The 17,031-nt window shown below is 61.4% G+C and overlaps 1 protein-coding gene across 1 annotated transcript; it reads left to right on the top strand.

Moving 5' to 3' along the window:
• Nucleotides 1-233: 233 nt before the first annotated feature.
• On the top strand, nt 234-16,670 carry LOC138353235 (uncharacterized). The gene is made up of 2 exons (XM_069306121.1): nt 234-953; nt 16,617-16,670. Exons 1-2 carry the CDS (start codon nt 234-236, stop codon nt 16,668-16,670), a joined length of 774 nt encoding a protein of 257 aa, XP_069162222.1.
• The last annotated feature ends 361 nt before the right edge of the window (nt 16,671-17,031 follow it).

The following is a 17,031-nucleotide window of genomic DNA, read 5'->3' on the forward strand; positions in this document are numbered from 1 at the left end:
GCCACCCGCACTAACCACGCCACCCACACTAACCACGCCACCCGCACTAACCACGCCACCCGCACTAACCACGCAACCCACACTAACCATGCCACCCACACTAACCACGCCACCCGCACTTACCACGCCTCCCGCACTAACCACGCCACCCGCACTAACCACGCAACCCACATTAACCACGCCACCCGCACTAACCACGCCACCCACATTAACCACAGCTCCCGCACTAACCAATGCCCCGCACTAACCACAGCCACCGCACTAACAACGCCACCCGCACTAATCACGCCACCCACACTAACCACACCACCCGCACTAACCACGCCACCCACACTAACCACGCCACCCGCACTAACCACGCCACCCGCACTAACCACGCCACCTGCACTAACCACACCACCCGCACTAACCACGCCACCCACACTAACCACGCCACCCGCACTAACCACGCCACCCGCACTAACCACGCCACCCGCACTAACCACGCCACCCGCACTAACCATGCCACCCACACTAACCACGCCACCCGCACTAACCACGCCACCCGCACTAACCACGCCACCCGCACTAACCGCGCCACCCGCACTAACCACGCCACCCGCACTAACCACGCCACCCACACTAACCACGCCACCCGCACTAACCACGCCACCCGCACTAACAACGCCACCCGCACTAACGACGCCACCCGCACTAACCATGCCACCCACACTAACCACGCCACCCGCACTAACCACGCCACCCGCACTAACCACGCCACCCGCACTAACCACGCCACCCGCACTAATCACACCACCCACACTAACCACGCCACCCGCACTAACCACGCCACCCGCACTAACCACGCCACCCACACTAACCACGCCACCCGCACTAACCACGCCACCCACACTAACCATAGCTCCCGCACTAACCACAGCCCCACACTAACCACAGCCACCGCACTAACCACAGTCCCCGCACTAACCACAGCCCCCGCACTAACCACAGCCCCCGCACTAACCACGCCACCCACACTAACCACAGCCACCGCACTAACCACAGCCCCGCACTAACCACATTCCCCGCACTAACCACAGCCCCCGCACTAACCACAGCCCCCGCACTAACCACAGCCCCCGCACTAAAAACAGTCCCCGCACTAACCACAGCCACCGCACTAACCACAACCCCCACACTAACCACAACCCCCGCACTAACCACAGCCACCGCACTAACCACAGCCCCCGCACTAACCATGCCACCCACACTAACCACAGCCCCCACACTAACCACAGCCACCGCACTAACCACAGCCCCCGCACTAACCATGCCACCCACACTAACCACAGCCCCCGCACTAACCACAGCCCCCGCACTAACCACAGCCCCCGCACTAACCACAGCCCCCGCACTAACCACAGCCCCCGCACTAACCACAGCCCCCGCACTAACCACAGTCCCCGCACTAACCACAGACCCCGCGCTAACCACAGCCCCCGCACTAACCACAGCCCCCGCACTAACCACAGTCCCTGCACTAACCACAGTCCCCGCACAAACCACAGCCCCCGCACTAACCACGCCACCCACACTAACCACGCCACCCGCACAAACCACGCCACCCACACTAACCACAGCTCCCGCACTAACCACAGCAACACACACTAACCACAGCCACCGCACTAACCACAGTCCCCGCACTAACCACAGCCCCCGCACTAACCACAGCCCCCGCACTAACCACGTCACCCACACTAACCACAGCCACCGCACTAACCACAGCCCCCACACTAACCACAGCCCCCGCACTAACCACAGCCCCCACACTAACCACAGTCCCCGCACCAACCACAGCCACCGCACTAACCACAACCCCCACACTAACCACAACACCCGCACTAACCACAGCCACCGCACTAACCACAGCCACCGCACTAACCACAGCCCCCACACTAACCACAGCCACCGCACTAACCACAGCCCCTGCACTAACCACAGCCCCCACACTAACCACAGCCACCGCACTAACCACAGCCCCCACACTAACCACAGCCCCCGCACTAACCACAGCCCCCGCACTAACCACGCCACCCACACTAACCACAGCCCCTGCACTAACCACAGCCCCCGCACTAACCACAGCCCCCGCACTAACCACAGCCCCCGCACTAACCACAGCCCCCGCACTAACCACAGCCCCCGCACTAACCACAGTCCCCGCGCTAACCACAGCCCCCGCACTAACAACAGCCCCCGCACTAACTACAGTCCCCGCACTAACCACAGTCCCCGCACTAACCACAGCCCCCGCACTAACCACGCCACCCACACTAACCACAGCCCCCGCACTAACCACAGCCCCACACTAACCACAGCCCCCGCACTAACCACAGCCCCCGCACTAACCACAGCCCCCGCACTAACCACAGCCCCCGCACTAACCACAGTCCCTGCACTAACCACACCCCCCGCACTAACCACAGCCCCCACACTAACCACAGACCCTGCACTAACCACAGCCCCCGCACTAACCACAGCCCACGCACTAACCACAGCCCCCGCACTAACCACAGTCCCCGCACTAACCACAGCCCCCACACTAACGACAGCCCCAGCACTAACCACAGCCCCCGCACTAACCACAGCCCCCGCACTAACCACAGCCCCCGCACTAACCACAGCCCCCGCACTAACCACAGTCCCCGCACTAACCACAGCCCCCGCACTAACCACAGCCCCCGCACTAACCACAGTCCCCGCACTAACCACAGTCCCCGCACTAACCACAGCCCCCGCACTAACCACAGCCCCCGCACTAACCACAGCCCCCGCACTAACCACAGCCCCTGCACTAACCACAGTCCCCGCACTAACCACAGCCCCCGCACTAACCACAGCCCCCTCACTAACCACAGTCCCCGCACTAACCACAGCCCACGCACTAACCACAGTCACCGCACTAACCACAACCCCCGCACTAACCACAACCCCCGCACTAACCACAGTCACCGCACTAACCACAGCCCCCGCACTAACAACAGTCCCCGCACTAATCACAGCCCCCACACTAACCACAGCCCCCGCACTAACCACAGTCCCCACACTAACCACAGCCCCCGCACTAACCACAGCCCCCACACTAACCACAGTCCCCGCACTAATCACAGCCCCCACACTAACCACAGCCCCCACACTAACCACAGCCCCCACACTAACCACAGCCCCTGCACTAACCACAGCCCCCGCACTAACCACAGCCCCCGCACTAACCACAGTCCCCGCACTAACCACAGCCCCCGCACTAACCACAGCCCCCGCACTAACCACAGCCCCACGCTAAACACAGCCCCCGCACTAACCACAGCCCCCACACTAACCACAGCCCCGCACTAACCACTGCCCCCGCACTAACCACAGTCCCCGCACTAACCACAGCCCCCGCACTAACCACAGCCCAACGCGCTAACCACAGCCCCTGCACTAACCACAGCCCCCGCACAAACCACAGCCCCCGCGCTAACCACAGCCCCCGCACTAACTACAGCCCCCGCACTAACCACAGCCACCGCGCTAACCACAGCCCCCGCACTAACCACAGCCCCCGCACTAACCACAGCCCCCGCACTAACCACAGCCCCCGCACTAACCACAGTCCCCGCACTAACCACAGCCCCCGCACTAACCACAGCCCCCGCACTAACCACAGCCCCCGCACTAACCACAGCCCCCGCACTAACTACAGCCCCCGCACTAACCACAGTCCCCGCACTAACCACAGCCCCCGCACTAACCACAGCCCCCGCACTAACCACAGCCCCCGCACTAACCACAGCCCCCGCACTAACCTACAGCCCCCGCACTAACCACAGCCCCCGCACTAACCACAGCCCCCGCACTAACCACAGTCCCCGCACTAACCACAGCCCCCGCACTAACCACAGCCCCCGCACTAACCACAGCCCCCGCACTAACCACAGCCCCCGCACTAACCACAGCCCCCACACTAACCACAGCCCCCGCACTAACCACAGCCCCCGCACTAACCACAGCCCCCGCACTAACCACAGCCCCCGCACTAACCACAGCCCCCGCACTAACCACAGTCCCCGCACTAACCACAGCCCCCGCACTAACCACAGCCCCCGCACTAACCACAGTCCTCCGCACTAACCACAGCCCCCGCACTAACCACAGCCCCTGCACTAACCACAGTCCCCGCACTAACCACAGCCACCGCACTAACCACAGCCACCGCACTAACCACAGCCCCCGCACTAACCACAGCCCCGCACTAACCACAGTCCCCGCACTAACCACAGCCACCGCACTAACCACAGCCACCGCACTAACCACAGCCCCCGCACTAACCACAGCCCCCGCACTAACCACAGCCCCCGCACTAACCACAGCCCCCGCACTAACCACAGTCCCCGCACTAACCACAGCCCCCGCACTAACCACAGCCCCCGCACTAACCACAGCACCCACACTAACCACAGCCCGACACACTAACCACAGCCCCCGCACTAACCACAGCCCCCGCACTAACCACAGCCCCCACACTAACCACAGTCCCCGCACTAACCACAGCCCCCACACTAACCACAGCCCCCACACTAACCACAGCCCCCAGCACTAACCACAGCCCCCGCACTAACCACAGCCCCCGCACTAACCACAGTCCCCGCACTAACCACAGCCCCCGCACTAACCACAGCCCCCGCACTAACCACAGCCCCCACACTAACCACAGCCCCTGCACTAACCACAGTCCCCGCACTAACCACAGCCACCGCACTAACCACAGCCCCCGCACTAACCACAGCCCATGCACTAACCACAGTCCCTGCACTAACCACAGCCACCGCACTAACCACAGCCACCGCACTAACCACAGCCCCCACACTAACCACAGCCCCCGCACTAACCACAGCCCCCGCACTAACCACAGCCCCCGCACTAACCACAGTCCCCGCACTAACCACAGCCCCGCACTAACCACAGCCCCCGCACTAACCACATCACCCACACTAACCACAGCCCCGACACACTAACCACAGCCCCCGCACTAACCACAGCCCCCGCACTAACCACAGCCCCCAGCACTAACCACAAGCCCCCAGCACTAACCACAGCCCCCGCACTAACCACAGCCCCCGCACTAACCACAGCCTCCGCACTAACCACAGTCCCCGCACTAACCACAGCCCCCGCACTAACCACAGTCCCCCGCACTAACCACAGCCCCGCACTAACCACAGCCCCCGCACTAACCACAGTCCCCAGCACTAACTACAGTCCCCGCACTAACCACAGTCCCCGCACTAACCACAGCCCCCGCACTAACCACAGTCCCCCGCACTAACCACAGCCCCCGCACTAACCACAGCCCCCGCACTAACCACAGCCCCCGCACTAACCACAGCCCCCGCACTAACCACAGTCCCCGCACTAACCACAGCCCCGCACTAACCACAGCCACCGCACTAACCACAGCCCCCGCACTAACCACAGCCCCCGCACTAACCACAGCCCCCGCACTAACCACAGCCCCCGCACTAACCACAGTCCCCGCACTAACCACAGCCCCCGCACTAACCACAGCCCCCGCACTAACCACAGCACCCAGCACTAACCACAGCCCCGACACTAACCACAGCCCCCGCACTAACCACAGCCCCCGCACTAACCACAGCCCCCAGCACTAACCACAGTCCCCGCACTAACCACAGCCCCCACACTAACCACAGCCCCCGCACTAACCACAGCCCCCGCACTAACCACAGCCCCCGCACTAACCACAGCCCCCGCACTAACCACAGTCCCCGCACTAACCACAGCCCCCGCACTAACCACAGCCCCCGCACTAACCACAGCCCCCAGCACTAACCACAGCCCCTGCACTAACCACAGTCCCCGCACTAACCACAGCCACCGCACTAACCACAGCCCCCGCACTAACCACAGCCCCCGCACTAACCACAGTCCCCTGCACTAACCACAGCCACCGCACTAACCACAGCCCCCGCACTAACCACAGCCCCCACACTAACCACAGCCCCCGCACTAACCACAGCCCCCGCACTAACCACAGCCCCCGCACTAACCACAGTCCCCGCACTAACAACAGCCCCCGCACTAACCACAGCCCCCGCACTAACCACAGCACCCACACTAACCACAGCCCCGACACACTAACCACAGCCCCCGCACTAACCACAGCCCCCGCACTAACCACAGCCCCCGCACTAACCACAGCCCCCACACTAACCACAGCCCCGCACTACCACAGCCCCCGCACTAACCACAGCCCCCGCACTAACCACAGCCCCCGCACTAACCACAGCCCCCAGCACTAACCACAGCCCCCGCACTAACCACAGCCCCCGCACTAACCACAGCCCCCGCACTAACCACAGCCCCCGCACTAACCACAGCCCCCGCACTAACCACAGCCCCCGCACTAACCACAGCCCCGCACTAACCACAGCCCCCGCACTAACCACAGTCCCCCGCACTAACCACAGCCCCCGCACTAACCACAGCCCCCGCACTAACCACAGCCCCCGCACTAACCACAGCCCCCGCACTAACCACAGCCCCCGCACTAACCACAGCCCCCGCACTAACCACAGCCCCCGCACTAACCACAGCCCCCGCACTAACCACAGCCCCCGCACTAACCACAGCCCCCGCACTAACCACAGTCCCCGCACTAACCACAGCCCCCGCACTAACCACAGCCCCCGCACTAACCACAGCCCCCAGCACTAACCACAGCCCCTGCACTAACCACAGCCCCCGCACTAACCACAGCCACCGCACTAACCACAGCCCCCGCACTAACCACAGCCCATGCACTAACCACAGTCCCCTGCACTAACCACAGCCACCGCACTAACCACAGCCACCGCACTAACCACAGCCCCCACACTAACCACAGCCCCCGCACTAACCACAGCCCCACCACTAACCACAGCCCCCGCACTAACCACAGTCCCCGCACTAACACAGCCCCACACTAACCACAGCCCCCGCACTAACCACAGCCCCACACTAACCACAGCCCCGACACCTAACCACAGCCCCCGCACTAACCACAGCCCCCGAACTAACCACAGCCCCCAGCACTAACCACAGCCCCCACACTAACCACAGCCCCGCACTAACCCAGCCCCCGCACTAACCACAGCCCCCGCACTAACCACAGTCCCCACACTAAACACAAGCCCCCAGCACTAACCACAAGCCCCCAGCACTAACCACAGCCCCGCACTAACCACAGCCCCCGCACTAACCACAGTCCCCGCACTGAACCACAGCCCCCGCACTAACCACAGCCCCCGCACTAACCACAGCCCCTGCACTAACCACAGCCCCCGCACTAACCACAGCCCCGCACTAACCACAGCCCCCGCACTAACACACAGCCCCCGCACTAACCACAGCCCCGCCTAACCACAGCCCCCGCACTAACCACAGCCCCCGCACTAACCACAGCCCCCGCACTAACCACAGCCCCCGCACTAACCACAGTCCCCGCACTAACACAGAGGCCCCGCACTAACCACAGCCCCCGCACTAACCACAGCCCCCGCACTAACCACAGCCCCCGCACTAACCTACAGGCCCCGCAACTAACACAGTTACCCCGCCACTAACCACAGCGCCCCCGCCACTAACCACAGCCCCAGCACTTAACCACAGCCCCCGCACTAACCACAAGCCCCCATGCACTAACCTACAGCCCCGCGCACTAACCACAAGCCCCCGCACTAACCACAGCCCCCGCAACTAACCAACAGCCAGTCCCCCGCACTAAACCACAGCCCCCGCACTAAACACAGCCCCCGTACTAACCACAACAGTCCCCCGTCACTAACCCACAGCCCCCGCACTAACCACAGCCCCCGCACTAACCACAGCCCCCGCACTAACCACAGCCCCCGCACTAACCACAGCCCCGCACTAACCACAGCCCCGCACTAACCACAGCCCCCACACTAACCACAGCCCCCGCACTAACCACAGCCCCCGCACTAACCACAGCCCCCGCACTAACCACAGTCCCCGCACTAACCACAGCCCCCGCACTAACCACAGCCCCGCACTAACCACAGCCCCCGCACTACCACAGCCCCGCACTAACCACAGCCACCGCACTAACCACAGCCACCGCACTAACCACAGCCCCCGCACTAACCACAGCCCCCCGCACTAACCACAGTCCCCGCACTAACCACAGCCCCGCACTACCACAGTCCCCGCACTAAACACTAGCCCCCGCACTAACCACAGCCCCCGCACTAACCACAGTCCCCCGCACTAACCACAGCCCCCGCACTAACCACAGTCCCCGCACTAACCACAGCCCCCGCCTAACCACAGTCCCCGCACTATAACCACAGGAGCCCCCGCACTAACCACAGTCCCCGCACTAACCACAGCCCCCGCACTAACCACAGCCCCCGCACTAACCACAGCCCCCACACTAACCACAGCCCCTGCACTACAACCCATAGTCCCCGCACTAACCACAGCCACCAGCACTAACCACAGCCACCGCACTAACCACAGCCACCCGCACTAACCACAGCCCCCGCACTAACCACAGTCCCCCACCCTAACCACAGCCACCGCACTAACCACAGCCACCGCACTAACCACAGCCCCCACCTAACCACAGCCCCCGCACTAACCACAGCCCCCGCACGTAACCCACAGCCCCCGCACTAACCACAGTCCCCGCACTAAACCACAAGCCCCCGCACTAACCACAGCCCCCGCCTAAACCACAGCACCCACACTAACCACACCCGACACACTAACCACAGCCCCCGCACTAACCACAGCCCCCGCAATAACCACAGCCCCCAACACTAACCCACAGTCCCCCGCACTAACCACAGCCCCCACACTAAGCCACAGCCCCCACACTAACCACAGCCCCCGCACTAACACACGCCCCCGCACTAACCACAGCCCCCGCACTAACCACAGTTCCCCCCACTAACCACAGCCCCGCACTAACCACGAGCCCCCGCACTAACCACAGCCCCCGCACTAACCACAGCCCCCACACTAACCACAGCCCCTGAATTAACCACAGTCCCCCGCACTAACCACAACGGCCACCGCACTAACCACAGCCCCCGCACTAACCACAGCCCCTGCACTAACCACAGTCCCTGCACTAACCACAGCCACCGCACTAACCACAGCCACCGCACTAACCACAGCCCCACACTAACCACAGCCCCCGCACTAACCACAGCCCCCGCACTACCACAGCCCCCGCACTAACCACAGTCCCGCACTAACAACAGCCCCCGCACTAACCACAGCCCCGCACTAACCACAGGCACCCACACTAACCACAGCCCGAAACACTAACCACAAGCCCCGCACTAACCACAGCCCCCGCACTAACCACAGCCCCCGCACTAACCACAGCCCTCCACACTAACCACAGTCCCCGCACTAACCACAGCCCCCACTAACCACAGCCCCCACACTAACCACAGCCCCCGCACTAACCACAGCCCTCGCACTAACCACAGCCCCCGCACTAACCACAGTCCCCCGCACTAACCACAGCCCCCGCACTAACCACAGCCCCCGCACTAACCACAGCCCCCACACTAACCACAGCCCCTGCACTAACCACAGTCCCCGCACTAACCACAGCCACCGCACTAACCACAGCCCCCGCACTAACCACAGCCCCTGCACTAACCACAGTCCCTGCATTAACCACAGCCACCGCACTAACCACAGCCACCGCACTAACCACAGCCCCCACACTAACCACAGCCCCCGCACTAACCACAGCCCCGCACTAACCACAGCCCCCGCACTAACCACTGTCCCCGCACTAACAACAGCCCCCGCACTAACCACGTCTCCGCCCTAACCACAGCCCCCGCACTAACCACAGTCCCCCGCACTAACCACAGCCGCCCGCACTAACCACAGCCCCCGCCTAACCATAGCCCCCGCACTAACCACAGTCCCCGCACTACCACAGCCCCCGCACTAACACAGTCCCCGCACTAACAACAGCCCCGCACTAACCACAGCCTCCCGCACTAACCACAGCCCCCAGCACTAACCACAGCCCCGACACTAACCACAGGCCCCGCACTAACCACAGCCCCCGCACTAACCACAGCCCCCGCACTAACCACAGTCCCCGCACTAACCACAGCCCCCGCACTAACCACAGCCCCGCACTAACCACAGCCCCAGCACTAACCACAGCCCCCGCACTAACCACAGCCCCCGCACTAACCACAGTCCCCCGCACTAACCACAGCCCCCGCACTAACCACAGCCACCGCACTAACCACAGCCCCGCACTAACCACAGCCCCGCACTAACCACAGTCCCCTGCACTAACCACAGCCACCGCACTAACCACAGCCACCGCACTAACCACAGCCCCCACACTAACCACAGCCCCCGCACTAACCACAGTCCCCGCACTAACCACAGCCCCGCACTAACCACAGTCCCCGCACTAACCACAGCCCCCGCACTAACCACAGCCCCCGCACTAACCACAGCCCCACACTAACCACAGCCCCCAGCACTAACCACAGCCCCCGCACTAACCACAGCCCCGCACTAACCACAGCCCCGCACTAACCACAGTCCCCGCACTAACCACAGCCCCCGCACCTAACCACAGTCCCCGCACTACCACAGCCCCCGCACTAACCACAGCCCCGCACTAACCACAGCCCCGCACTAACCACAGCCCCGCACTAACCACAGTCCCCGCACTAACCACAGCCCCCGCACTAACCACAGCCCCCGCACTAACCACAGCCCCCGCACTAACCACAGCCCCCGCACTAACCACAGCCCCCGCACTAACCACAGCCCCCGCACTAACCACAGCCCGCCACACTAACCACAGCCCCCGCACTAACCACAGCCCCGCACTAACCACAGCCCCCACACTAACCACAGCCCCGCACTAACCACAGCCACCGCTACTAACCACAGCCCCCGCACTAACCACAGTCCCCGCACTAACCACAGCCCCGCACTAACCACAGCCCCCGCACTAACCACAGCCCCCGCACTAACCACAGCCCCGCACTAACCACAGTCCTCCGCACTAACCACAGCCCCCGCACTAACCACAGTCCCCGCACTAACCACAGCCCCCGCACTAACCACAGCCCCCGCTCTAACCACAGTCCCCCGCACTAACCACAGCCCCCGCACTAACCACAGCCCCGCACTAACCACAGCCCCCGCACTAACCACAGCCCCGCACTAACCACAGCCCCGCACTAACCACAGCCCCCGCACTAACCACAGCCCCCGACACTAACCACAGCCCCGCACTAACTACAGCCCCCGCACTAACCACAGCCACCGCACTAACCACAGCCCCCGCACTAACCACAGTCCCCGCACTAACCACAGCCCCCGCACTAACCACAGCCCCCGCACTAACCACAGCCCCCGCACTAACCACAGCCCCCGCACTAACCACAGTCCCCCGCACTAACCACAGCCCCCGCACTAACCACAGCCCCGCACTAACCACAGCCCCCGCACTAACCACAGCCCCCGCACTAACCACAGTCCCCGCACTAACCACAGCCCCGACACTAACCACAGCCCCCGCACTAACCACAGCCCCCGCACTAACCACAGCCCCGCACTAACCACAGCCCCCGCACTAACCACAGCCCCCGCACTAACCACAGTCCCCGCACTAACCACAGCCCCCGCACTAACCACAGCCCCCGCACTAACCACAGCCCCCACACTAACCACAGTCCCCCGCACTAACCACAGCCCCCGCACTAACCACAGCCCCGCACTAACCACAGCCCCCGCACTAACCACAGCCCCCGCACTAACCACAGCCCCCGCACTAACCACAGTCCCCGCACTAACCACAGCCCCCGCACTAACCACAGCCCCCGCACTAACCACAGCCCCCGCACTAACCACAGCCCCCGCACTAACCACAGTCCCCGCACTAACCACAGCCCCCGCACTAACCACAGCCCCCGCACTAACCACAGCCCCCGCACTAACCACAGCCCCGCACTAACCACAGCCCCCGCACTAACCACAGTCCCCGCACTAACCACAGCCCCCGCACTAACCACAGCCCCCGCACTAACCACAGTCCCCGCACTAACCACAGCCCCCGCACTAACCACAGCCCCCGCACTAACCACAGCCCCCGCACTAACCACAGCCCCCGCACTAACCACAGTCCCCGCACTAACCACAGCCCCCGCACTAACCACAGCCCCCGCACTAACCACAGCCCCGCACTAACCACAGCCCCCGCACTAACCACAGCCCCGCACTAACCACAGCCCCCGCACTAACCACAGCCCCCGCACTAACCACAGCCCCCGCACTAACCACAGCCCCCGCACTAACCACAGTCCCCGCACTAACCACAGCCCCCGCACTAACCACAGCCCCCGCACTAACCACAGCCCCCGCACTAACCACAGTCCCCGCACTAACCACAGCCCCGCACTAACCACAGCCCCGCACTAACCACAGCCCCCACACTAACCACAGCCCCCGCACTAACCACAGCGCCCGTACTAACCACAGCCCCCGCCCTAACCACAGCCCCCGCACTAACCACAGCCCCCACACTAACCACAGTCCCCGCACTAACCTACAGCCCCCACACTAACCACAGCCCCCACACTAACCACAGCCCCTGCACTAACCACAGCCCCCGCACTAACCACAGCCCCCGCACTAACCACAGTCCCCGCACTGAACCACAGCCCCCGCACTAACCACAGCCCCCGCACTAACCACAGTCCCCGCCCTAACCACAGCCCCCGCACTAACCACAGTCCCCGCACTAACCACAGCCCCCGCACTAACCACAGCCCCCGCACTAACCACAGTCCCCGCACTAACCACAGCCCCCGCACTAACCACAGCGCCCGCACTAACCACAGCCCCCGCACTAACCACAGCCTCCGCACTAACCACAGCCCCCGCACTAACCACAGTCCCCGCACTAACCACAGCCCCCGCACTAACCACAGCCCCCGCACTAACCACAGCCCCCCGCACTAACCACAGCCCCCGCACTAACCACAGCCCCCGCGCTATCCACAGTCCCCGCACTAACCACAGTCCCCGCACTAACCACAGCCCACGCACTAACCACAGCCCCCGCACTAACCACAGCCCCCACACTAACCACAGCTACCGCACTAACCACAGCCCCGCACTAACCACAGCCCCCGCACTAACCACAGTCCCCGCACTAACCACAACCACCGCACTAACCACAGCCACCGCACTAACCACAGCCCCCACACTAACCACAGCCCCCGCAATAACCACAGCCCCCGCACTAACCACAGCCCCCGCACTAACCACAGTCCCCGCACTAACCACAGCCCCCGCACTAACCACAGCCCCCGCACTAACCACAACCCCCACACTAACCACAGCCCCCGCACTAACCACAGTCCCCACACTAACCACAGTCCCCGCACTAACCACAGCTACCGCACTAACCACAGCCACCGCACTAACCACAGCCCCCACACTAACCACAGCCCCCGCACTAACCACAGCGCCCGCACTAACCACAGCCCCCGCACTAACCACAGCCCCCACACAAACCACAGCCCCCGCACTAACCACAGCCTTGCACTAACCACAGTCCCCGCACTAACCACAGCCACCGCACTAACCACAGCCACCGCACTAACCACATCCCCCACACTAACCGCAGCCCCGCACTAACCACAGCCCCCGCACTAACCACAGCCCCCGCACTAACCACAGTCCCCGCACTAACCACAGCCCCCGCACTAACCACAACCCCCGCACTAACCACAGCCCCCACACTAACCACAGCCCCCACACTAACCACATCCCCCGCACTAACCACAGCCCCAGCACTAACCACAGCCCCCACACTAACCACAGTCCCCGCACTAACCACAGCCCCCACACTAACCACAGCCCCCACACTAACCACAGCCCCCGCACTAACCACAGCCCCCACACTAACCACAGCCCCCGCACTAACCACAGCCCCCGCACTAACCACAGCCCCCACACTAACCACAGCCCCCGCACTAACCACAGCCCCCGCACTAACCACAGCCCCCACACTAACCACAGCCCCCGCACTAACCACAGCCCCCGCACTAACCACAGCCCCCGCACTAACCACAGTCCCCGCACTAACCACAGCCCCCGCACTAACCACAGCCCCCGCACTAACCACAGTCTCTGCACTAACCACAGCCCCCGCACTAACCACAGTCCCCGCACTAACCACAGCCCCCGCACTAACCACAGTCCCCGCACTAACCACAGCCCCCGCACTAACCACAGCCCCCGCACTAACCACAGCCCCCGCACTAACTACAGTCCCCGCGCTAACCACAGTCCCCGCACTAACCACAGCCCCCGCACTAACCACAGTCCCCGCACTAACCACAGCCCCCGCACTAACCACAGCCCCCGCACTAACCACAGCCCCCACACTAACCACAGCCCCTGCACTAACCACAGTCCCCGCACTAACCACAGCCACCGCACTAACCACAGCCCCCGCACTAACCACAGTCCCCGCACTAACCACAGCCCCCGCACTAACCACAGTCCCCGCACTAACCACAGCCACCGCACTAACCACAGCCACCGCACTAACCACAGCCCCCACACTAACCACAGCCCCCGCACTAACCACAGCCTCCGCACTAACCACAGCCCCCACACTAACCACAGCCCCCGCACTAACCACAGCCACCGCACTAACCACAGCCACCGCACTAACCACAGCCCCCACACTAACCACAGCCCCCGCACTAACCACAGCGCCAGCACTAACCACAGCCCCCGCACTAACCACAGCCCCCGCTCTAACCACAGTCCCCGCACTAACCACAGCCCCCGCACTAACCACAGTCCCCGCACTAACCACAGCCACCGCACTAACCACAGCCACCGCACTAACCACAGCCCCCACACTAACCACAGCCCCCGCACTAACCACAGCCCCCGCACTAACCACAGCCCCCACACTAACCACAGCCCCCGCACTAACCACAGCGCCAGCACTAACCACAGCCCCCGCACTAACCACAGCCCCCGCACTAACCACAGCCCCCGCACTAACCACAGCCCCCGCACTAACCACAGCCCCCACACTAACCACAGCCCCCGCACTAACCACAGCCCCCGCACTAACCACAGCCCCCGCACTAACCACAGCCACCGCACTAACCACAGCCCCCGCACTAACCACAGCCACCGCACTAACCACAGCCCCCGCACTAACCACAGCCCCCGCACTAACCACAGCCCCCGCACTAACCACAGCCCCCGCACTAACCACAGCCCCCGCACTAACCACAGCCCCCGCACTAACCACAGCCCCCGCACTAACCACAGCCACCGCACTAACCACAGCCCCCGCACTAACCACAGCCACCGCACTAACCACAGCCCCCGCACTAACCACAGCCCCCGCACTAACCACAGCCCCCGCACTAACCACAGCCCCCGCACTAACCACAGCCCCCTCACTAACCACAGCCCCCGCACTAACCACAGCCCCCGCACTAACCACAGCCCCCGCACTAACCACAGCCCCCGCACTAACCACAGCCCCCGCACTAACCACAGCCCCCGCACTAACCACAGCCCCCGCACTAACCACCTCCCACATTAACACCACCAGGGACCCATAAGGTAATAGAGTCTGTGTTCAGTAATCTGGGAGTCTCGCGCCCCATCTGGACCATTGACGCCATCAAGAGCTCTTGAGAATAATATATTCCTTTTTTCGTTCACATTTGTTACCTGAAACTTTCATGACCATGTGAGAAATGTTTGAGAGATTATAATGCTTCCAATGAATGTGTATTGCATTGTTTTATGTCTTACTATTGGTCATATGTAACCACTACTAACAACAGAACATTGACTATTATTATTATTTATTAAATTTTTTATTGCCTAAAATAATTATAATTTTACCTAATCTGTGGATTTCAATTAAGTTTTATTAAAGTGAGGATAATGCTGGTATTCACTGTCACGCAGGACAGAGAGTCATACACAAGACAATAGGTCTAAACTGTAAGCTGAAGCACAAATATTTCATGGTTACAATCAATATTTTAATGTCTGAAACATTTTATATATTTTAATGTAAACACAGCTTTCTACTGTACACTGCCACACAAGGGCAGCGATGGGTTCATAAGTGATGCAGCTTGGAAGTAATATAAATAAAATTGTTCGTCATTCTTTAAAATGGACAAGCAAATTTTGGATAAAATGTTAGGATGTCGCCCAGAACACCTGAGTCAATGAAATAGTTACACAGTTGGTGGTACAAGAGGCCAGGAGGTCTAAAGTCTTTTACGGTTTCACATTCAACAATATAGTGTTCTAATGAATGCATTAAAGGTTTATCACAGAGTTTACAATCTGAGTATTCTGGTAGTGGCTCAGCCTCACTAACCTGCCAGATGTGCCTATAGCCAAGGCGAAACCACGCAATGACTACATCACATTGCCTGGTCCGGTTACTTTGCTGACCATACAAATACCTGTTATTACAAAAGTTGTCATAGCTCTTAATTCTGCAGCATTCAGATCTCTGGGTATTTCTTAGTTCTTCTAAATCTGAATTAATTTCTTGAATTTGTATGTTTCTAGTAATTGCATTAGATAGTCCAAAGTCATAATAATTGTTTTCTTTCCTGCAAGCCTCATTGGCCAATCGATCTACAAAGTCATGTTTTCCAACTCCAACATGGGATGAGATCCACAAAAATTTTATACAATAGTTATTATCATTGCCAAAAATTCAATTCCATTTATTATTTCAAGCTACTTTAGACACACATTGTGATGGGTTATTTAAGGACTGCAGAGCACTTTTAGAGTCAAAGAATATCACTCCACCACCATTAAGGTATTCAGTGGCTAGATAAATACCCAAATAGCTCAGTGTGTGTCGTGCTTGCCCAGTTGTTCAATCTCTATGTACTAGACATGATC

The sequence above is a fragment of the Procambarus clarkii genome, chromosome 56, assembly GCF_040958095.1.
Source record: "Procambarus clarkii isolate CNS0578487 chromosome 56, FALCON_Pclarkii_2.0, whole genome shotgun sequence".
Classification (NCBI taxonomy): Eukaryota; Metazoa; Arthropoda; class Malacostraca; order Decapoda; family Cambaridae; genus Procambarus; species Procambarus clarkii.